The sequence below is a fragment of the Peromyscus eremicus genome, chromosome 15 (genome assembly GCF_949786415.1).
Source record: "Peromyscus eremicus chromosome 15, PerEre_H2_v1, whole genome shotgun sequence".
Taxonomy (NCBI): Eukaryota; Metazoa; Chordata; class Mammalia; order Rodentia; family Cricetidae; genus Peromyscus; species Peromyscus eremicus.
In genome coordinates this window covers 18,674,079-18,699,366 of record NC_081431.1, presented here as the reverse complement: position 1 = coordinate 18,699,366, position 25,288 = coordinate 18,674,079, and the positions used below count along the sequence as shown (strand labels likewise).

General features: G+C 35.8%; 1 protein-coding gene and 1 long non-coding RNA gene across 13 annotated transcripts in view; one reads left to right on the top strand and one right to left on the bottom strand.

The window, feature by feature from the left end:
• Cep170 (centrosomal protein 170) overlaps positions 1–25,288 on the bottom strand; it is a 94,498-nt gene that overhangs the window by 21,131 nt on the left and 48,079 nt on the right. For 6 of the 11 annotated variants that reach the window (XM_059280524.1, XM_059280521.1, XM_059280523.1 and 3 more), the window contains 4 exons: positions 13,536–13,685; positions 10,618–10,738; positions 7,572–9,398; positions 1,781–2,015 (listed from right to left, as the gene is read on the bottom strand). In XM_059280524.1, the coding sequence (XP_059136507.1) occupies positions 1,781–2,015; positions 7,572–9,398; positions 10,618–10,738; positions 13,536–13,685 (2,333 nt within the window). The remainder of the gene's footprint in view (positions 1–1,780; positions 2,016–7,571; positions 9,399–10,617; positions 10,739–13,535; positions 13,686–25,288) is intronic. The other 5 variants (XM_059280526.1, XM_059280532.1, XM_059280531.1 and 2 more) reach the window with 2 other exon arrangements.
• LOC131925243 (uncharacterized) overlaps positions 6,748–25,288 on the top strand; it is a 28,659-nt gene continuing 10,118 nt past the window's right edge. Inside the window, exons 1-2 of one of the 2 annotated variants that reach the window (XR_009383194.1) lie at positions 6,748–7,037; positions 22,031–22,166. This is a non-coding gene — a long non-coding RNA (uncharacterized LOC131925243). Of the gene's footprint in view, positions 7,038–22,008; positions 22,167–25,288 lie in introns of both variants that reach the window. The other variant, XR_009383193.1, reaches the window with a different exon arrangement.

Below are 25,288 nucleotides of genomic sequence, written 5' to 3'. Positions count from 1 at the left end.
CTCCCCCTTTTCTGCCAATAGTTTTGTTCGTCCTTCCTCTATTTTTCATGGGAAAAAAAAAAACAGTTCTCTGGCTTATATTCTTTTAAAACTTAGATTCTCAAAGGCTAGATACTATTAGGACAGTTCTACTGACAAAAACAGAGGTAACCAGGAATGAAAATTGTTAGAATGTAAACTTCGAATCCTCTTCGAGAATATACAGAGACAACAGCAATCCCAACAGACACAACATTAAAACCTAGGGAAAACAATGTTTGGAACCACTGTCTTCCTTCTTCTTTTATACTCATTCTTCTCTGTTTGGATCAATGAAAGGTCTGACCTCAAAAGGTAAAAGGATTTGATCTTTCTAATTATGGCAGAGAGAGTATGAGGAGACAGACATGCTCTAGTTCCCTTCTGTACCCCACTTGACCTTGTAGAGCCAGAGGGGACAATCAAAGATCAAAGCATGACTTGCCGGCAGCTGTGATCAGAACAGAGAGCATGTCAGGATTCTTTGACTACAAGTACATGTGGGCCCACAATTCACAGATTCCTTTTCTCTAATTAGAGAAACTAATTTTAAAAACCTGATCACAAAAGTCAACAAAGAAAAAAACATCAAATTACAGTAAAAGCTACTACTGCTGCTGCTGCTGCTGCTGCTCTGAAAACATTACGGACTATTGTACATACATTGTCTGAAAATACTGCCAAGTATAGCATTTAATATCTTAATGGAAAAGCAAACATAATTAGCATATAACATAGTAAAAAATGTTTACGCAACAAAAGCATACTCCAGTAAAATTTAAAAATCTTTGATTTGGAAAAAGAAAATCCTTAGATTTTAGCTACTATGGCCTCTGTTGAGTCTAAAATGTTTAATTGAAGTGTTACTATATGTGCAATGTGAGTTTTACTTTCTGTACATATTTAAAGGTTATAAGAAGCAGCCATTTAATATTCAAAATAATCATGTTTTGACTAACGGGTTGAACTAACTACATTTAATAAATTTATAAAAATATAAGCAAAACCAGGCAAGGTAGAGCATACCTGTAATCCCAACATTTGCGGCCTACAAGGAGAATCCCAAATTCATGGTCAACTTAGCTTAGATTTTATAGCAAAACTGCCTCAAAAAGCAAACAACAATGAAAAGGGTAAAAACATACCTATTCAAAGTTGCCCAGTAACATTAGTAGCCTATTTGAAACAGACTGTTCATTTAGATTGGATTAAAAGGAAAGCAATCTGTACACTGCCCAAACTAATGCTAACTATGTGGATTTAGACCATCTTTCAAAAGTTATCCTTGCCAGCATCTTTATTAGAAATCTTAAAAAGTGGGAAGGGAACCAAAATAAATGGGTATATGATGTGTTCTGCCCTACATCAACAGCATGAACATTAAATAATCTAAAATGAAAACAAAAGGGAAAGTCTGATAGAGGGTAATTCTTTTGATAAAACATTTTAAGACCAGAAGATTTCATTTCTTAGATAATTAGAATAAGGGAACTTTTGTTATCAACCTGCAATGTTTTTACTTTTTTAATTCTTTTTTTATGTATATATGTGTTTCTGAGTGTATGTCTGTGCATCACATAAAGCAGGAGCCTGTGGAAGTCAGGAGACACATCAGACCCTCAGGAATTACAGACAGCCATGAGCTGAGATGTGTGTGCTGGGAACCAAACCCAGGTCATCCACTTAGCCTGTAACCACTAGCCCTTAGCCAGGTCTCTAGCCGCCAACAACCTGTAATGCTGATACAAGACTGAAAACCAACCTGGCTATCTCTTCTCGATGAGCAGTCCAGTCTCGGATATAGTCTTCCTGTTCTTTAATTCGGTGCTTGAATGAAGAACTAGCAGGCATTGCTGATCCAGTGCTCTGCATGCGAGTGGTTTTCAGGGCTGGAGAAGTACGTAGACGAGTATGTTTAGGGGAATTACGGTTTGATCCAAATTCATCTTCTGAGGTGGAAGCATAATCAGTAGGAAAGCGCCTCCATCTTGAATTTACTAAATTAGTTTAATTATTGAAAAAAGAATTATTATGTTATCACTTTAAAAAGATAAAATAAAAATCATGATTTCAAAATCACCATGAGAGCTCACACACAGCACAATTTTCAGTAACTGACATATACACACCTCACAAAAAATTGTAGTCTACTACTCCTTAAGATAGAAACATTATACTCTGGTAAATTAAAAACAATAAATAATCAGAAACAATTGAAAGACTTTTTTTATAGTGTAGTGAATAAACATTCAGATGAAAAAGTTCACTAATGATAAACAACTAAGCAAGCTCTAGTCATAAGTGCTTAATGTGGGTGTTTTTCAGTTGCAAATATTTCTTGAGTAGAGATATGGATGCTTTTTAAATGACAGCAACAACACTAACACAACAAAAATAAAAAGGGAAAAGATTTCCTCATGCCACACGGACTTTTAACACGGAGATGATGAAAACCCTCTTTTCCCAACACACAAATGTGCATAATTCCTGTGATAGAAATTATGTCTTTATGGCAGAAAAAAAAAAACATTACCTCTGTCATTCAACATCCTGTTACGCTATGGTTGGAAAAAATCTTTTTACATGGTAAAAAACACAACAAAGCATCTTCAATACAACTCTTTGCTGCTTTAACACCGAAAACACACGGTCAAAATAGACAATGATGTAAAGTCTACAAAGCATAAAGCTACAAAAGCTACTCTCACAACCACTGACATTTAAGGCACAAGAGATCATTTAAATAGAAACATTAAAGAAAGTGGCAATTACTTTCTCATTTACAGTTAGTAAAGACATTTAAAAATGTTATTGCTGACACACTGAAAATCAGAAGACAAATTAATGTAGACATTTTACTAATACAAGAAATTTGTAAAGTAGAAACAAGTGAAGAACAGAGAAGATAATATCTAATTCATGGTAAACTTCACAAGGGTAGAAAATACTTAATTAACAACTAATATATACCTAGCACTTGGGTCAAGTATCTGGCTAGCAAGTGCTAATAGTTTTGAATAATGAATACATTCCTGGATAGATATCGTTGGCATTTACAAAATCTAGAATCATGAGATGCCTTTGGTATTCAAAGTGACAAAAAATATTCAGAAACTGCTGCAATTCCCAACTGCCACTAATATTATATAAATTTCTCTCCTTTATCCTCAATCCTGAACTTGATCTACTCCATACAATATGGTAAGGGAAGTCCAGAATTTCCTCATCCTCCACTAGAATTTTGTACTTTTCCTGTATCTCTTCACAAAATTGTATTTTCCTTGAAGTCAGCTGATTGTAGATAAACTGGTATCACTACCACCCACCAGAGATGGATTAAAACAGAGAAATCTACAGGAAGAATATGTAATAAATCAGAGCCCACCCACATGTACTCATTAATATCCCTATTTGCAGCTCCTGGGCTAGGATCTAGATTGATGGGTACAAGAGAACAAGCCAATGTAGAGAAAGTTCAGGGGTCACCGTAAAAAGTATATAAGAATAGTTGTCTGTTTTTCCTGAAGGGGAATGTGATAGTTAATATTTCATTGTTAATTTCACAGGATTTCCAATCATCATGGAAACACAACTCTCGGGTGTTTCTGAGCATGTTTCTAGAAAGGTCTGACTGAGCACGGAAGATCGACTCTAAACTCATGGGCTGGAGTCCCATATGGGAGAAAAAAAAGAGGAGAAAGTGGGATGACAGGGGAAATAGAATATAAAAGGTTTTCTGACTTTTACCCATTCAGACTAAATAAAAAAATACTTTCATTCTTTTGAATTGTCTGTTTACAGAAATACATTTGAATTATATAATTAGGTTCATGTGACAGACTGATCTTACGAAGGCACTTAGTAGATCACTAAATTGAATATCTACAATGAGAATGTTTGAAATATCAATTTCTAATTTGTTGGTTGGTGAAGCACTAGTTTATTATACATATTAAAATGAGAGCAAGTTTCAAGATCATTTTAAACTTGGAAGTCGCAAGAATCTGATTTATTTATAACATTATTAAATTTATTTTAATATAGCAAACAGAATGTGTCTCAAAGGTGCATATCATATATGTATTTATATATTCCTTTGAGATGAAATTATTTATTCAGCTTTAATTTGACAACCTTTTTTTCTTGCTGAAGGTGTAAACTGTGATGTTTACTACAAAAATACTATTATCCATGACGTCTGGAATAAAAAAGGGTTTATTAGTACATAGCTGTGAATGCTCCTTTTTAATTTAACCAAAGCTATATTGATCTTAAAATGCAAACTACAGATTTTTAAAAAAGGTCAGAAAACACATTTTATTTTCATTATGTATCAGAGTATTTTAGAGGGGAATTAAAGCACGAACAAATTTTGTTGTATATATTTACAAGCATTTAGCGGTAAGATTATTTGGGGAGAAAAAAATTCTCTGAGAATACTTTGTATTTTTGTTCTTCACTTGAAGGAAGAATTAACAAAAGCCATATATGCCTGTTTCATATATACTATTTTAATTTTGAGATTTAGAATAAAAAGGAAAATATTAAAGAAAAAATTTAAAATACTAACATCACTTTCTAAACTGTACACTCAAAATAATGAGCACCAGATACTTTTTTAGTGGTGGTGGTGAAGCTCTTCACAGCAGTATAAAGCTTTTAGTGACAGGGTCCTGCTCTACAGTCCAAGTCTGGAACACATTAAATAGCCCAGGCTGGCCTAGACTTTACTGAAGTCCTGGGATTATGGGTGTTCACCACAGCAGCTGGTCACTTATAGCCCTTACTTTTAAACACCAAAATCTCGAACAAAATAAACCTGGGTATTTCCATTGTCACCAAAAGAATATTGGAGAAAGGCAAGTCATTATATCCTTGGAAGCAAATATACCAGAGACACATAAAAGAATTGCTACCAATGTTGCTAGACATTTCCAATCATCAATGCTTACCATATTAAACGAAAGAAAAACCTGCTAACAACTTAGTCCAAAATACTGAATCAAAATCATTTTTACATATGTCAGTATGGATAGTATCACAGGTGGTAGATAACTTCTTCAAGATCTTTAAAGTTCACATAGAGAATAGAAACATTGACCAGTATGATTCCATGTTCTTTTAACCCTTATTTTCTTCTCTTTTCCCACTCAAGATAATACAATTATCTTAAATAGAAATGTTATAGCATCAAAGACATTCAACTGTTAGAACCAAACATAAATCTTTTAGTAATCATTCCATGCAACAACTAGTATGTTCTTCACTGACAAGGACTGGATAATATAGTAGGATTTCAATGATTAAGTGAACAACACCCAAACTATTATATTTCATATTCACCTTGTATATTCTTCTAGTAATAAGATACTAGCTGTCTTCTGGAAGCTAGCATATAGTTCCATTTCTTTTATTTATTTATTTATTTTTTTTGTTTGTTTGTTTTCTGAGACAGGGTTTCTCCGTGTAGCTTTGCGCCTTTCCTGGAACTCACTTTGGAGACCAGGCTGGCCTCGAACTCACAGAGATCCGCCTGGCTCTGCCTCCCGAGTGCTGAGATTAAAGGCGTGCGCCACCACCGCCCGGCTAGTTCCATTTCTTAACAGTAAAGTAGCAACAGCTAGTAATAAAGGCCTTGAATTCTCATTCTGCCCAGATGTTGGCCAGGGAGGTTATTTCATCTCCTGGCTCCAGATCCCTAGCTAGCTCTTAAATTCCATGACTGTAATTATATAATATCCGACTGCTAAGTATAAAGAATGAAAGTAATAAATTTCCCTTGGGAATTTCATTAAGGAATTCCAAGCTTTTTGATTTGTTTTAGATAAAGAAAAGTGAGTATCAAGATCTGTATTCAAAGCAGAAATCAAAATTAGTCTGTCTATATATAATATGAAACCTTATACTTGTTTTTCAGACTTGCCAAGAGGTTCTATTTAGACCACACCTTAAATAAGCTCCTCATGCTAAAGAATAAGGAATAAAGCTAGATTATCCATGTGGTAAGAGCTAGTCAATCAGCAGAGAAGTTACTTCATGCTCCATGGTAACACACAACTTACATCACTGCTCATGTTAGGATGGAAGGAAATGTAAATATGCGAATGTGCTTAAATGGAAGTGAGGTGGTAAAACAAGCAGTGTTTCAGAGGAAATCAGTGTACACACCAGCGTGTGAAGCACAAAGAGAATGAACTCAGAAGGGAGACCATAAGAAACAATGAATAACAATACCTAGCAACCAATTCATTAACAATCAAGACTGGCATGCAGAAACAGACCAGAATAACAAAGAAAATATCATTTATCCTTCAAGAAGCACGACTGTATATTCTCTAGTTTCTGTCTCCATCCTGTCCTACCACAGTCTATGACTGTCATTACCAAAGCCATTGACCACTGGAGATGGAAAGAAACTAGAGTGGATGAAAGCAGCAGTGAAAAGTGAGAAAAACAAAAACAACAAACCAAAATAACATTTACAAAGTACTATTGGTTTTCAGTCATGGAAGATGTATTACAAATAAGCAAAAATAAAGGAAGATTAAATACCAATGTTCCTCCACTAAAAACTCAAGAGTCAGGCTCACTTAGCTTGCTGGTAAATAATCATAAACCTTCAAGTCTTCAAACAACTGGTCGACCCTTCCTGGCCTTCTCCACCATACCCACATATGCAGCTGATTGTGAGGTAATAAGAACATGCTTATTACACGAGGATATACACAAATAGCTAGCTGTCTCACTGCTGTGGTCACACACTCTCAGTGGCTTCAGCTGAAATACACACAACTAAGCCAATAGCATTTCAATATTGGTAGACCGGAAGTAGTGACTGCAATCATATTCAGTTAGGTAATTACTACAGTTAAATGCTACAACAGGACTTCGTGAGATAACGCTCATAATTAACTTTCCAATTTAGTTTACCTCATATACTTAGTGATTGCCCCATGAATCTGCTTTCTTCCACTGAAATAAGTGAAGAGTTCATTTTCAAGAGCTCCAACCACAAATGTGTAAGTATATGAAACATATTTTTTTTTTAAAATCAGCTATGTAGGGGTTGGGGATTTAGCTCATTGTTAGCGCACTTGCCTAGCTAGCGCAAGGCCCTGGGTTCGATCCTCAGCTTAAAAAAAAAAAAAAAAAAAAACTATTTATTTTCAAAAGGACTGAAAAAAGGTTTATTGCTTCTCTTTGGGTTCATAAGAAATTTGAAATACCTGATTCTAGAGGCATAACATTATTTTTAGAATAGAGAGTAATTCCTAATATAATTCTGACAAGCAAATCCAATTATTATCAAATAAAAAATTAAAAACTCCTAAGTCTGTTCAGTTAATTTCTTATTTTGAAATCACTACTTTGTCTAAGACTTCAGTTGGAAGTACACTGAATTCTGAACTTTACATTTTAATGGAGGAGGGGGCATTAACCCTCTAATTTTAACCTTGTTTTTTAATTATTTTGCTAAGACAACTAGACATTTTTTAAATAAAGAGCACACACAGAGAACATGCTAATGTTATTAGAAATCTGGATCCAATTACCTGAAGGAGAGCCATGAGTGGAGGTCACGCTTTTGACCTTGGAGTCCGACAGCCGTGAGATACTGTTAGCTCTAGTTCTAGGAGAAAATTTATCTGATGGCACTAATCTGGCTCCACTCCTAATGATGGCTTCTGCAGTGCGTGAAGAGGCACTACTTCTTGATATTGTTGCTTCAGAGTCACTACGGGCAGATAATGAGCCAAGTCTTGTTCTTCGAGGCTGAGCCAATAAATCAATCCGAGAGATGGTTCGCCTTCCTGTGGGTGGTTTTGATGTGGAACTTGTGGTGGAGACTTCAGAAGCAACAGATGCTTTGTCAGCATCAGCAAGTTCACTGTCGGAAGCTTCACCTAGCCGGGCTCGACGCAGGAGGGAAGTCCTGGTGGGCCGTGGCCTTGGGAGAGTGGTCGATTTACTTGATGAACCAGGGGCAACAGGAGAAGTCTTCGACTTTGTTCCTTTGCCTCCTTCCAGTTTGGAATGTATGTTGTGCTCGTCAGTTGAGGTAAGTGGAGTCCTTCCATGAGATTTACAGGAGTATGTTTCCTGGTCAGATGACATAATGTCAGAGATAGCAGAATGAGGTACACTAGAGGTCTGGTCATCATCTGTTAAGTCTACAGAAGGCTGCCGGATTCTTCCACTGGACTGTACAAATTTTCGACCATCTGCTCTTGCACCTATATCTGTAGAGCGGCTTTTTGCCTTCTTTTCAATTTTCTCCCTAGTGCCTGACTTTGTAGCATCTTTGGAAGGGGAACTTGTGGAACACCTGTCTTTATAGAGACTAGTGAAGCTCTTCCGCTTTTGGGTAGACTTTCTTTCTGTCTCTCCAGTAACCAGACTAATTGTACTGGCTGTGTCTACATCAGATTCTGGTGAAATAGAATTGTCTCTATTGTAACTAGGAGTATCTGGGCCTTCATCAGTTTTATTATTATCTTCACGCAGTTTAGCTTCTAGGAAAGCCATCACTGCTTCCGTGTCTTTTAGAATCAAGGTTGTATCCATGCTAGAATCAGTATCCAAAGAGTCACTCCTTTCTCGAAGTCTACTTGCAGATGCCAATGCTAAGGAAGTGGGAACAGATGAATTCTGCTTATTGATATGGGGAATAAGTTCTATGGGTACGTTTGAACTGGGTTTTTCTATGGTGAAACTCCCTTGACGCACTAACGACTTGGAGGACTCTTTCTTGTCTCCTTTTGAAGTCTGACTTTTCGGAATTTCCTCAGCTTTTCTTCTCTTGCTTTCATTTTGTATTACTCTTTCTCCTCTGCTTGTAGAATGTCCTGAAATTTTTTCTGCAAGTTGGATCTCTTGCTTAGAAGACTCCTCCCTATATTTATCTATGTGGGCTGAAACACTTTTTGAAGACAATTTAGTAGGAGTCCACGGGGCCTGCTCCTTCTGTTCCTGTTGTTGCTGGATTTTAGCTAATGTTTGTTTTACCAAGGAAGTTTCTTTATCAGCTTCACTCTTCTCTTTGCTAGAAGAGCTACCTGAGTGAAGGAGGGCTTTATTGTCGCCACCAGTTTTAGGAATCTCACCGTTGACTGCCCTGTTCAGCTGACTCAGGCTTCTGTCTGCATCATGTTTCTCGTTCTGGCGTATCTGGGCAGCTGCTTCTTTTTCCTGCAGTTCCGTGTCTTGCTTCTCTCCTATCTCCGACCTCTGTGTTACTACCTTTGCTCTGGAGCCCTCCAGAGGCTTCTCTTCATTTGGGAGCTGAGGAAGAGTTCGCCTCTTTCTCTCTCCCTGACTTGCCAGGGAAGCTGCAGAGCTAGTACTTCTCAGTGAAACACCAATTTCACCAGTATCTGTCTCTATAAAACAAAAGCACCAAAGCAGGAGGTCATTAGTGCAAAAGGACACAAATAAAAGGAATGTTAAATTATACTAGAGTTTGAAATATAAGTTTAAAAATAACCTCAGTATAAAATGAATGCCATCATTATGGGAAATTTGTACTTCCTTGGGAATATGGTAGGCAAAACAACTTAGCCCCCAGCACCACATTAATAGAAAACTATCAATCAAAAAAATGTGAAAATAGTAAAAAAGTGACAAAATATGTCATAATGTTATATCCAAGTGACTTTCAAACTAAAATTTTCTGGTATATTAGGGCAGCTTACGAAAGTAAATGACTACTGTCTTTTTCTCAACTTAGCAGATCTACCGCAAAAGTAAATGCTTTGAAGCAACACTGCAGAGACAAAACAAAGTTGCTCATATTAAAAACTTCTGGGGGGATCTACAGGAGAGTCTTTACTTGTGTAAAACTAAGTGTGGAAAGTTCAAGTATAAACTGACAATTTAGAATTCTACACATTTATGGGGTACAGGGTGACATTATTACTTATGAACATAATGAAAAAAACCTAAATCAGTATTTTGACAACTTAATTCATAATATAAATTCACACATATATGGCACATCTACATATATCACCTTATCTTTAGTTTATGATTATACTGTAATGATAGTTGCATATTTTCTAATAGACTGGCACATCAAGAATGGCTTGTTTTTTTTTAACTGAAAAGCAAAAACATGAAGCTTTAAGGTTATACTTCAATAGCAAGAATTTACAATAAAAAACCAAAACGAGAGTGTCTGAAAATGAACTGTTAAATCTTAGTAAGTATCCTTTTGTCTTTGGAAGGTTCAACATATGAACCACACCAAAGTTTTTAAGGGAAAAGGCCTTGGGTGTAGGTAGTATAACATAGCATCTTGTATAACATATAGAATGAACTCCTCAGTTTACTTCCAACACTGCAGAAAAAGAAAGACTTTATTATTTACTTTACTGCTTATAAGTCCCCAAAATACAAAATGTTAATTAAAACCTAGCATTTTACTTGAATTCAACATACTGTTCAAACATGAGAATATGTGAATATGTTCAGCTAAGTTTAATTTACTTCTTACTATATTAAGTTTATCTTGTTTTGTTTTTAAAACACACATGATCTATTACAAAAAAAAGAAGAAGACAGAAAAGGTAAAAAATGAAGTAGGATGAGAAAAGAAATTACCATTTTCTACAGTTGCAGACAATTCCATTAACCTTTCTTCTGGATCATGCCTTGTATGATTAGCAGCCAAACTAGCCCATTGTGAAACCCAACGTTTGCTTCCAGATGAAGATATCCCTTCCTAAAGGAGGAAGACAGAATGAGACAATGCAGCAGTCCTGCCAATGCTGAGTCTCATGAAAGAGAACTTCATGCAGTCACATCATGTGACACCAAAGCCATATTTGAAGCTCAGCTTGTCATGCTTCATTAAATTTCTTCATGTCTAAGAGGAAGATTCTCTAGCTGCCCCTTTCAAGTAGATTTTACCATTACTGAATTTAGTATATCATTTCCTGTGCTTCATGGACAATGAGAGTACCAGGTCCACTCCAGAAGCTTACAGTTTACTACACGTCACAGCTCTGCAGCTAGCATAGTAGAGTCAGTTTGATTCCATTAAAAGGAACAGAGTTTAAAGAGTTATTAAAGTAACCTGCTAGTCCTCCACTTACTAGAAACTCAGGCTGACTCCAGGTCTCAGGAACTATCAAATATGCTAGATCATGTCTTAACAGATTTCAAGAACCCAAAGCCTGAGATTTTTATGATATTTAAGCTGAAAATAACTCACTCTATGAATTTTTCTATATCCAGACCCATTTATGTTTAGATTTGTATTTAAGACAAATGTTTTTTGAACCCTTCTAATGAAGTGTAGAGGTCCCTTAACTCATGAACACACCGCTGCATTTCTTAAGCCAGGGATAATATAAAAATTGAATCTCTCAAGCCATAATCAGGGGTAAGAGCAGCCTGGGAAACATAGCGAAGTTTAAAAAAAAGTGGTGGTGGTGGTGCTGAGGATATATAATTCTGTGGTAGAGCACTTGCTCGGCACCCCCCTCACCCTGAGGCCAGGTTCAATCCCTAGTAGTACAACAATAAAATGACACCTCTCACCCAAAACTTAACTCAGGCATTCACACCAAAACTGAAATGCCAAGTAGGAAACGGAAAACTGTAACAGAAAGTTTATTTTGCACTATTGAAAACATACCTTATTTCAAAAAAAAAAAAAAAAAAAAACCCAAGTTACTTTGTTAATTATGAACAGGCTAAGGTTAGATACTGATAAAGTAATGATTTCATGCAGATAATACACTGTATGGTTTCAAGAATAGATTAAAATAGTCAAGTATAGAAAATAATGTATGTAGATAAAAGGACACCAAAGCTATCTGACGTCTTGAAGTCCCTTCCAAGTCTTGCAGTACCTGCCCAAAACTCTGAGCACTAAAAGCAGTGTCCGATCATCCTGTACTATGCTAAGAAAATCCACAACACAGTGGTTTCACCACTACATACTTACAACATGCCATTCTTTGTTCTAATGACCTGTTAGGCGATGGCTACAAAGGCATGAACTTATTGGAGCTACATGAATTTTACTTGGCAGGGATTGAGGAAGAAAGAAGAAGGAATCTAAAGTAATTCACAAAAACCTTTCCCTGGATTTATCAAAATATCAACACACTGCCTGGTATCATTACTATTATCACCTTTTCTCAAGGAGTAAATCAAAAAGAAACTAGAAAACTCTCTAAAGTGAAAATACAGGACACTAAAAAGCTGTAAATGCTTTGACAATTTTCAGAAAATGGCAAATCACAGAGGAATAGCTTTAACTATTTGATGGACATATTTATCTGTCTCTAAAGCCATTTATATTTGTGGGAATATAAATGAAACAGTAAAGCTACATAACTTGATTTTCTTTTATTTACATTTTATAATTATCCATCATTCACTATTATAACTAACTCTTTTCCTTTGAGAAACATAACCTAATGAGTAAGATAATGAACTAAGAAAGCAAGGTCAGGCTGGGGAGATGGCTCAGTGATTACGAGGATTGGCTGTACAAGTCTGACAACCGGAGTTCAAATTCCCAGCACCCACATAAAAAGCTGGGCATGGCTGTGTATGTCTGTGAAAGTCCCTGTCCTAAAGGAATAAGGCAGAGAGGTAATAGAGGAAGACATTTGTGTGTTTCTCTGGCTCCCACATGCATGTGCAAAACACACACACACACACACACACACACACACACACACACATCTCTCCCCAAATTAAAAAATAAATAAATAAATAAATAAATAAATAAATAAATAAATAAATAAATAACCAAAGGTGCAAATTCTGGCTCCACAAATGACACGATTAAGACTCCAGCCAAGTTAATTTCTATGCACTGCATTTTCCTTATTTGTAAAACAGCTTGAAGGCTTCCTTCCACTGAAAGTTGCTGCTTAATATCTAAATAACACATCCAACTTCGTTACAAATATTTTGTATTTTCTTTTTTTTCACTGTTTTAAAGTTTTTCTATTCATTTTACATATCAACCACAGATTCCCCTGTCCTCCCTCCTCCCACCCCCCCAGTTTTCCCCCGCAACCCACATCCCATTTCCACCTCCTCCAAGGCAAGGTTTTGCTACATAAAATTGAGTGGAATTTTGATGTCATTTTGTCCTCATTACATCCTGGCTGGTACCACACTGGCACTTACTACAGTGTATAAGTTACATCTTTCACATGTTTCCTGCTGAGCTCGGTCCTCTAATTCCAAACACAACCTCCTAGGAAGTATAAGCACTGTATATTTCTTGTTTTGTCTCATTGTGCTACTTACAAAAAGGGATATGTAGTTTATTACTTGTTTGCTGAATTGTAATTATTCTCCTCACTAACTTTGAAAGAACAATGAAAACTAAGAACTAGACCAAAACTGCTTTATGTTTTCATTCATTCAAAACAAAAAATTAGTCAACATTTAGTTTTTGAACTATTTCACAAGGGGATATATATCAACACTTAAAATAACTTCCAAATGATGAAAACTTACATTTTATGCATATAAAAAGAATTGCATACCTCTGAGTTATGAAACCCAGGTGTGCTGAATGGCTTTCTTTCTTCCATTACTACTGCAGCAGAGTTGAGAGCCCAATCTTTTATCAGACCTTTATGCTTTTCATTGATAATAGGCCTATTATAATCCTGATTGTCATCTACTCCAAATACCTAGGAGGAAAATTTTGTTTCATAAAGAAAATGAAAGTGTGGGTACCAGATTAGTATGTGAATATCATCAACAGCATCAGAAGCAAATAAAAATATCCTAAATTAACCTCACCTAGCAATTTCAGAAACAGGGAAACTTATTTAACAACAGGGTGACTCCCCCGCAGCTGGACTGGGCAAGAAGCCAACAGCTGCAGATGTGGCTATCCTCTTTAATAGTTAGCAAATATTCTGGTTGATAAAACGAAATATCCAGAATACATTAGATTTATTGACTGATTTAATGATATAAACATTACAATCCTGAGAGGAGTCAGGAAAGTACTTCAGCACGTTCTCAGCTTGTGTCTTGTTTCTATTTTAGAAAAGTACATTAAAAAAAAGAAACATAGGCCTCTTCTTTATTTACTTTTTTACTTTTGTGTACATATATAACTTACATTTATACATATAATTTCCTAAGGTGCCAAACAAGACTTTATTGTATGATTTTCACAAAGTACAGCAATCTGTCTTGTAATTGTAGGCTGTAATTACCTAGTTACAGTAGGTTCTTGGCCTACTTACATAGATCAACTTTATCAATAAGTAAATAACTGTCAATGGTCAACACAGAGACCAATAGTCATGTAATCGTATTTTCCTAACAAGCAAGACTCCAGAGTTAGTCATTTTCTGGCACATAAAGGGTCCTGAATATAATACTCTGCAAACAAACTGGAAAAAAGCTATGGTGAATTACATTTAATGTTTTACTCAGTTTAAACTTTGTTCAGCTGAATGGATGAATGTCCCTCAGACTTACTCAATACACTTACTGTATGGGGCATTGATCATTACAGAAAAATATGTCCTTGAACTAGCAATCTGTAGAAATAAGCTTTGAAAACTTCGCTTCCTATAAGGAAAAACCACTTTTAGTGGTGCATACTCTTTTCATGCTGATGCATGACCTTCTCATCTACATCTCTCTACTGGGACATATGTAGCCCACAGGTTGTAGGATGGAAATGCTTGCTATACCAACATACAGAAAAAGAAATTGATGGTCATATAATAATCTGATGAATTCTGAAATGTGCATTTAGTAAAACAGAGACCACATCTCTAAATTCAGTGAAATATGGACAATTTAACACTAAATGGCTTTATTGCTTAACTTAATTTAAATAGTTTTTGAAGAATTTGGTTAGAATTATTAATGCTTTAAGAACAAGTTGCACATTATTAACTTTAAGTGAAATGAGACCTTTAATAGTACATGGAAACCAAGGTATAGATGGGAATAAATAAAAATAGTTTCTCTGCTTCATCCTGAGTGAATTAGGCAATTAAGACAGTGAAGCAAAGGGGGTATGTATACCTTTGTCTTGTGACTTTACCTTGATTTGCAAGGAAAACATTAGAGCTGAAGTGTCTGGTAGAAACAGTTTTTACAAAATAGTTCACTCCAAATTTACTGATTCATTTTATTATTTTTATATTACCAGAAAAAATAGTAACTCAAATTTGGAAGTACAAAAATAACCACATATGATTCCTTACATTTTGTATCACTGTGGCATGTCAATTTATATTTTCTGATTTGGTGATAGTTAACTGCATCAGTCATAAATTTGACTTCTTAAAATACAATAATTAGTGGTTTCCAATAAAGAATATGGTAAACTTCTTCAAAACACTTCTAATAAAAATGACTTGGCTACTGCATTGTTAATAGACTAGTATTTTGAAAAGGTAACAAATTATACCCAGAACTGTGCTCTAATGGGAGCTGAAGGCAACAGATAGTACGCCCAGCGATTTTCTACACATTCCCTTTAAAGTATCAGAGATATACCTACTCATCTATCTGTTAGAGAATTGCCAATTTCTTTACATACAGGTGGCAGGGCAGGAAAAATTCCAATTTTGAGATTTCATAGTTATGATTTAGTTTAATTAATTTACTAATAATTGAGGCCTAAAACTCACCACATTCCTCTTTTGCCTCAGCTTCTCACGTGTTGTTATTACAGGCATGAATAAGCCACCATAGCCAGCGTTTAAAACATATTGAAAAAACAAGTAAGATAGCCATGGCTAGTCCAGCTTAAACTGGTATGCATTTATGTCTGTGTGTAGGTTGTGACATCTTGCATGTTAAAACACAGTGCACAGTCAGTTATATTATCTATATACTCCAAGGCATGCATGTTTTTTGCATTTCTAAAATACACACATTCTGACATATGATATAATAATAGTCTAGAACTCAAGAGTGCCTCAAACACGAAGACCAAGTTTATAAGATTTTCCATCTTTCATTCCAGACTCTGTCACTAGGAGATTTCATCCATATGCATATCATTATTTGATTTACCAACTGTATACAAAGTGGCTTACCTGTCATCACGGACAGCTCAAGATACTTCAAATGCAGTTTGTTAGCCTTAAGCTCATTATTTGCTCTCTGCCCTACTCTGACTTGGTGTCAACCACAATTTCAAACTTGTTCCTAACAAAATCTGCCTCTGTCCTTCAGCCAGGAGTTCTTTAGGCTAGATGTCCTTTTTAATCTGTATCCGTCCTTACTAGAATCTTCAGAGGCTTGTCGTTACATTTCTAATTCTCCCAGGGCACACACAAAAGGAACTCTTTGGGGTCTGACATAGTATTGACATGACTCATGTATCTTAGAGGAGAAGAATGACATTCACATGCTACCTACAACTATTTCCTTGATCCAGGTAGGTATCTATCTGGGACACCTGTAACTGATCCCTCCAACATGTTCTAGTGTTGGGGAAAGAGGAGAGCACCTTTCACTCCACACTACTGCACATTTCAATGAACATATTCTCAATCTTTACCTCACAATATGTACATATCATTTTCACTATAGAATTTCCCACCTATAGCTCAGTGGCTCCTCTAAGCAATTAAAACAATTGGCTACTGAGGCATGGCACTTACTAATTGTAGGCAATTAGGGTAGGCACTACAGGAGATTTAAAAATTTGCGAGGGTCTAAAACACACATACACGCACACACGAATCTAAAAGAACCGTGCAGAGGCACTCTTATTATTAAACCAAACTCCTGTGAATACTAGACTTTTAGATTCCTGTCTCAATTTAGATTACCATAGATTTAAAAAAAAAAAAAAAACCCTCCAGATAATAACAGACTGTGCTATATACAACACAAGCGAAGCCCATGATTTTGGTTTTTCCATTACCAGGTTATTATTGTCATTATTTAAAAGTCCAAACTACAGAGCACAGTTTCACACCTTTCAATTCAAAATGGTAATAGTGTGGCTTGGGATTAGTGGTACTCTATTTAAAGAGCTGATATTTTTTGGATATTTTATGGATACTTATATCCCACCTACAAAAACAGGTGAACAGGTCAAAATTACACATAGTAATATCAGATATAGGAGATTTGCTCATTGTAACAGGAAACAGAGCCCAGTGTGAACAAAGGAACGGGAGGAGAAAACTATGTCATAATTATAACAACACAAATGTGGACAAAATGAAAATTTCATTGCATAATACTTCATTTATTAAATTAAAAAGATTGTAGGTATAGATTAGTGGCAGAGTGCATATTTAACATGAATGAGGCCCAGCACTAAAAAAAGGTCCTAATCAATTAAAATTTAGAATCTGTCTTCTCATAGAAATGAGAAAGCTAACAGTAAACAACGAGCTTTTGTAGGCTTACATTAATCAAAGGATGGTGAAGCACTAAGATTTTAATTCTAACAAAGTGTCAAAAATAAAATCATAGTCAAGTTTTAAACCAGAAAATTTCTTTCCCCAAGGAGCAAGGTCCTACTGGGTAAGACGAGTGAGGTCTCCCTTTTTAAGTTAAATCATTAGTATAGGGTCTGACACCTTACAAAAAACATTTGAGAAATAACCCATTAAGAACTATGCTGAACTCCAAGCATATAGTGTCAAAGAACTCAAGTTGATTTAAAAAAAAGTTTTGTATCTAAATTTATAGTATTTTTCCAGGAAAATATAACTTAACTTTTAAAAAGAAAAATGCCTAAAATTCATTGGAATAAATGTATTGAAATTATTTAACACTGTGATTCTGATATTTGTAACTACCTTTTCAAATATAAAATTGTTACAAGAGTTCTGAATGGGGTTAGGAGAGACCATTTACCATTTATTGTGATATAAACATGCATTCTTGTTCACAACATCATTATTTAATCAAAGATAGACTCAATCTCAACATCTGTCAATAGATGAATAGATAAAAGGTTCTATCACAGAATGATTTATGATAAAAAAGAATGAGTAGCAATGCATATCACAACATAGAGGAACCTTGAAGACAATATTCAAAGTAAAACTAGCTAGTCATTAAAGGCCACATATAGAATGACTGTTTATATGACATATCCAGACTAAGTAAATGTACAGAGACAGAAAGCAAATAGTTGCCAAGGAGTCGGAACAACGGGAAAAGACTACTGGAGTGCAATTTCTCATTAGAGTGATAAACATAGTCTGCAGTTAAATAATACAATCATCACACAACAGTATGAATTACCACAGCTTCTAGACAGTACACTTACGTTTTACTTATGAGAGCTGACTTTCAACTAATCATCATTCTGCCTCAGTTTACTAAGTCCTAGAATTATAGATGCATAACACCTAACTGAACTGCACACTGTCAATACTGAAATACCCAATTTTATGTGATGTGTAAAATTTAAAATTTTTACTGCCATTTTTAAAATAAGGTACTACATAACTATCTTTTCCTTGGTGCTTCTTTCTGAATAAAACCAGTTTCACTTCTTTGTTTTCTTTCTTGATTTATAGGCTTTGTTTTCCTTCAACCCCCTGGCTTTCCATCACTTCCCATATCTTTCTCTATTGACTCCATAATTTCCCACAATGTTCCATTAGCTTATTGGATAAGTTTAAATTATTGATATATTTCATCTTACTGGTATAGTTAAAATTTCTAATTTCTCTACTTTTTCATATCCCTCTTCACAAAACCTGGCTGTTTATCAATGACCACATTCTCTATCTTTGTGCCAAACAGACTTTAAGTTGGGGGTATTAGCTATTGGCAGAGCTCAGCAGGCCCTCTAGTCTTCCACTACACAGGTACTTGTACTGAAATTAATATATTTTCTTTTCTTCTGACCCAATCTCTATTCATTTGCAGCTTTCAAAACTATTAACAAAGCTAAGCTTGCAACATAGACAAGTTATTTTGAGATCAAGACATTAAAAACTAGATTAAGGCATAAAAATATAGAAAAAAATTGCTGTGCGGTGGTGGCTCACGTCTATAGTCCCAGTACTTGGGAGGCAGAGACAGGCGGATCTCTATGAATTCGATGCCAGCCTAGTCTACAGAGCAAGTTCCAGCACAGCTAGAGTGGTTACACAGAGAAACCCTGTCTCAAAACACTAAAAGAAAAAAAGAAAAAATTTGGGGTTATCATGTTGCATTTAACTAATCTATAAATTTACTGGAATACATTAGCTAATATATCAAAGATCATATAAACATATTAAATGAAAAAGCACATCAAACTTTCACATTCATGCTTTCAAAAGATAGTTTTGCTCTACTACAAAACAAGAAAGATCATTCTAGAGAGGGCAGACAATTAATCTGACAGAGGTTACTTCTATAGGGAAAAAGCACATGACAGACACCAATAGAAAGGTGGAATGCTAGTGGTTACTCTGGGGGAGTCAGATAAAGCCTTTTAAAAGTGAATTACGGAATCACGGGATCAGGAGCCGTCCCTGGTGCATGAGCGGGCTTTTTGGAGCCCAGTGTCTAAGGTGTGACACCTTGTGCAGCCTTGGTTCAGGGGGGAGGGGCTAGGACCTGCCTCAACTGAATGTACCAGGCTCTGCTGACTCCCCAATGGGAGACCTTGATTTGGAGGAGGTGGGAATGGGGGGTGGGCTGGGGGGAAGACTGAGGGATGGGAAGGGGGAGGATCTGTGGTTGGTATGTAAAATGAATAGAACATTTCTTAATAATAATAAAAAAAGTGAATTACAAGAATGGAGTTCCTGTTTTAGAAAGACAAAAATGAGTTATGGGAGGGGGCTGGTGGGATGGCTAAGCAGGTAAAGGCACTTGCTTTCATGCCTCACAACCTGAGTTTAATCCCATGACCTCAAAAGGTTGAGAACTGAATCCCCTCCAGCTTTGTCTGACCTCTGACTTCTACATCCATGGTCGCGCTCTCGCTCTCCCTCCCTCCCTCTCTCTCTCTCACACACACACACACACACACACACACACACAAGCACATACACAAACCCCACCCCCACCCCTCACACAGACACATGTAGTAATTGTTATTGAAACGGATGGTAGTCAAAGTTGTACAATGTTATAAATGTATTTAAAAACACTATACTATACAATTAGAATGACTAAAATGATAAACTCTATGTTCATATATTTTACTACAAAACAGTATTCAAAGAATAAGATGAATTATGAAGAAATAGGCATATAAGACTGAATAATAAGAGAAAAACTCTTCATGCAGAAGAATAAATCGACTCCATAAAACAACAAACAAAAGGAAACATGGTAATCTACTAAATGTTAGGCTTCTAACAGACAAATCAGAGTTCCCTCAGGCAGCTCTGAGGATTAGCATAGGATAGTTTCTTATACCCATAAGGAAACTGAAATGGTTAAAAAGGTTTGAGAATTAGACGGAAAAAAATGTGATTTTTTTTTTCTCAGAAATAAAACAAACAAAAAACAGTAATGGAGAAAAAAGCATTACCATCAAAACTTAAAATGTGAAATCTCTATGAAGGTACTTTGAGAACATCTGAGGCTCTCTGAATTACTCCATTGGTTTCCATATACATCTAGACTTTTACGTATATTTCAGACTGCATCTATTTGGCTCGGTCAATGCAAATTCTCTGTGGTGTGTTTGTGTGTACAAGTAAGTGCTCATGTAGGTATGTGTATGTATGCATTCAGGTGCACATGCATGTGTGGAAGTCAGAGGTCAATACTGAATTATCTTTCATAATTCCCTTCTACCTTAGTTTCTGAGACAGGACCTCTTACTAAACTTGGAGTTTATTAAGCTAGACTGATTGGCCAATGAGCTCTAACACAGGAGACTGTGTCTGCCCTGTCAACACACCTCTAGCTCTGTGCTTACAGACATGTATTCCCACTCCTGGCTTTACATGATTGCTGAAGATCCAAGCTCAAGTCCTCATGCTTGTCCAATAAGCACTTTACTGACAGTGACCTTCCCAGCCCTCCAAGTTTCTGATTCTGGTTTATATCATGTCTTCCCTCACTCTGATATAGATCCCATCTTGCAAAGCTGATGTACGGGATGAAATTCAAGAGGAGAAATACTACTTTCAAATGCTCTCTAAAACAATCTCTATTTCTCTCTTTTGTTTAATGTCTATCTGCTACTCTCACAGCAGGTTTTCCCAGTTAGCTAGGAAGGCTAGGATGCAGTATACTGGGTAAGGTGGTGTGGTGGGAGGACAAACTGCTACCTGACTGGTTCTTTGGAAAGTGAACTATACAGAGTCCACTTGGGGTGGGACAGGGAGACCATTACTACACTGGGAGATGACTGACTTTTAGTCAAGAAATAAACAGCACATTTCTCCACAAGCTTAGATATAAAACCCACTAGGATGTGTTAAGATTATAAAAGGTGAATTTGGAGACACTTACAAAATTATTTGTTGAAGTCAGAACAAAACACAAACAAAATTGTAGTAACTGCATAATTTAAGCAGTAGAGAAGAGGGTATATCTCAGTACTTTTTAACTGAACACAGAAAAGCAAGCAAAACGTCATTTTGGCTTAGTCATCTCTTTAAAGACATCTTATTTTAACTGTACCAAACTAAGTAAAAATGTAAACACAGATTGATTTGTATTTTCAGGATGCAGTGTACTTTGGGGAAAACAAAAGGGTACTTTGTGCTTATCACACTCATCATCATTGCACCCTGAGATACTATTACTTACACATTTGGACACAGCTTTTGACTCATTCCTACATGATGTCGTTATTGTCTGGTTTTCTTTACTCTTCTGATTGGTTCATGTGTTTCTGTCCACCAATGTTGGTGTTGCTGACTTTCTTATTCTGTCTCCTTTTATCCTGTATGTTTTCCAGTTACCTCACCTCTCAGCCCTTTGCCCTCTATTTTCAGCCTAAATCTCTTATTTAAGATCCAGGTATACATAATCAGGTTAACTCATGACTATAGTAGCTGTTTTTTAAATTGCTTTCCTTGTTTTGGCCTTCCCAACTTCAAGCCATACTTCATACTTCTGACAGTGATCTGACCATGTCATAGACCGGAGAGATGGCTTAGAGGGTAGGAGCACTTGCTGCCAGGCCTGATCACCTGAGTTCCAGCTCCGGGACTAACGTAGTGGGAGAAGAACCAACTCTTCCAAATTGTTCTTTGAAGGTATGAAGTTCATACTTTTACTCCTCCCTCCCAAATAAGTAAACATTGAAAAGTTTTCAATGAATCTCTACTGACTTCAGTATAAAAACTAACTTCTCAGTGTCAGATACAAGGGACTTCGATTCTCTCTCTCTAAAAGTAACTATGGTCCTCTGAACAAGACTTACTTTCTCCTTTACTGATAATGCCCCAATCTGGCTACTCTTGCCCTTCATTTTCTGAATAAGACTAGTCTGTATTTTTTTTTAAACTGTTGTCCCTATAACGGCATTAATTATGTATGCTGAAAAATAAGTCATCTGGCAGTTAAACCTAGAATTAATTGAGGACAGTTCCTATAACCATGGAGTTTATAATTCTCTTTCCTCCTTAGATGAATAAGGACAAAAACCACAGAACTAGTAATGATAATGCTTAGGGTTAAAATTCAACAAAATGAGTGTTTATGGGAGCCTTTTTAGATTAGACAGCTTTAGCTATTAGATGGCTAATTCTCTGATGAAGAGATGTTTAACCTGAGACCTCATCCTGGAAGCTACAGTAACATTTCCTTCAACATGTTATACTTCTCAAAGCATTCAACATACTACTTTAAATTTATTTATAATTATATTCCACTATACTTATTTCTTGAAACAAAGAATACAGTCTTTCAAATTTTAATAATTCTTTCTTCATACAAAGTCTGGCATACTGTCAATGAAATAATCACTCCTTAAATGATGGAGTAAGAAAGGAAAGATGCTATATAAAGTTTTGGGTACCAAACAAAGTCAGTTGGACAACAGCTGCTCCAACTTTGATCACACATACTCAAACCTCAAAAGGGGAATGTAGATGACTGAGCATGTCTGTTTACTACTCTGGTCCTTCCAAAGTAGTGCTTATGTCTCAGTATAGCTATTCTTGCCCTTCATTTTCTCTGATCTACAGGTTACTTGGTCTTCTTCAGATATCTGAATCCACTTCTCCATGTTTGCTCCTACAAAGCTAACTTTAAGCTGGCCAGACTCTGGCTTCCAGCTTTCAGCAAACCTACTGGACTCTCAGCTATCTTACTGTGGCAGTTACATGATAATGGGGTGACTCTTGTTTTACTTGAAGCAGTCTTGCTTTTAGTTTTCTGGTTTATACAAATGAAGAATGGCTAAATTAGCTATCCAGTCACACAATACCATTATTTTTTAATGGATCTTGCTCTAAAATCTTTGGTTTCTCCATTCTGAAAGTGATAATGTATTACTTTTGTCAAATACAGGGCTCCTTGAGAAAGCAAAAGGATACATAGGCTACTTTTAGACAATAATTGAGAACCATTCTGCAAACTCCTCCCTGCCTATCAGTTTTTAAAGAGGCCCACTTGCAGCAGTGCCTTCTTTCTTGCTAGTTGGCCCAGGCCAGGCTGGTCTCTGCTCTGTAACTTGCACTTTGGCTTCACGTTTAACCCTTTTAGTGTTGAAAGAACTTTCCAGGACTTGCCAATCCTTTGAGTAGAGAGTCATATGTAGAAATGAATAATATAAAAAGTAATAATCAGAGATAATTTTCATATAGCTCTCATGATAGACATCATGATAAGCATACTATGTGTTTTTTAATTCCTATTAAACTTAAAAATTTTTTTCATCTCAGAAATGACACTTAAGCATAAAGCGGTTGCTTTACCCCAAGAGCATAGTACATGTAAAGTGTACACACTTAATTCCAGATGCTTGCAAATAGCCACATCCTTAACCTCTGTAATATATAACCATAAAATAATATTTTAATGGAAAAATATTCATCACTGTCAAGTAAAATATCTATGGCTTTTTAAAACCTATACTTTTTTTTTTGTTATTTTGTTTTGTTTTGTTTTATCGAGACAGGGTTTCTCTGTGTAGCTTTGGTGCCTGTCCTGGATCTCGCTCTATAGACCAGGCTGGCCTCGAACTCACGGAGATCCACCTGAACTCTGCCTCCTGAGTGCTGGGATTAAAGGCGTGCACCACTACCATCCGGCTAAAATCTATACTTCTTTTTTTAAGAACAGTAAAAGGACTGCTTACATATAACAATTATTTCCAAGACTAACGGGTCTCAAAGTCTGGCGTAAATGCTACTCTAACAGTAGAATAATTAGACTCCTCAATAAGTTTATGTCTACAAATTATACATGTATACCAGTGAAGGCATCACAAATACTACAGAACATAGACTAAAATAGAAATACTAAAATAGAAATAATATACTAAGAATTAAGAGTGAAGAGAATCCTACTATTTTTTTCTTGCATTCCAGAGGGTTGGATCTTGCCCACTTCTCTGACAGGCCATTATGAAAACTCATTACCTAAACTAGCATATTTAAATGTTAATGTTGATATGAACCACATGGTTATCTTATTTTTAATCACATATTCTGATTCACTATATCTGTATGGGCCTCCTAAGTGATATCAATGTTGTATACTCATAGGTACATTTGGGTAACAAGAATTTAAATGAGAGATTAATGTTTATAGCCAAACTTAGGTTGCTATTTTCAAGGAGGTAAAATAAATAGCTCATTCTAAGGTCAACTATTCACTATCAACAACAAAATTGGGAAGTACTTTTTAAACTATACAACAATCAACATATAAATAAACCAATAACATAAAAGAAATATCTGAAATATAGATAATGATTAGGACTGGGTATAAATCCGACTGAAATGAACAGAATATATAAAAACTGATTTTGTTCTGATTTCATCAAAGATAGTAGTAAAGAGAAACAAAGAATCAAAGATAATCACAACATGTGTTTTTTATATGCTTCCAAAATGAAATTAGGTTGAAAACCTGTTAACATTTATATTCATTTAATAATTATAGCGATCTATTTCTTTGTTCAGTTTTGATATGAATGACATTACTTTTAAAGCCAATCAAATTTATATACCTTAAAGAGGCCCAGGCAGTTTAAATGTAGAGGACCTTACATATAAAACTCAGGAAAATTCAGAATATAAGCAAAATGAAAGCAGAAAATAGTTTGTTCTTGCTGTAGTCTTCTAGGTCCCTAATAAAACCCTAAAGTTCCAATACCACCAACTGCATGAGAACATTTCACATCAATTCTCCAATAAGGTCCAACAGT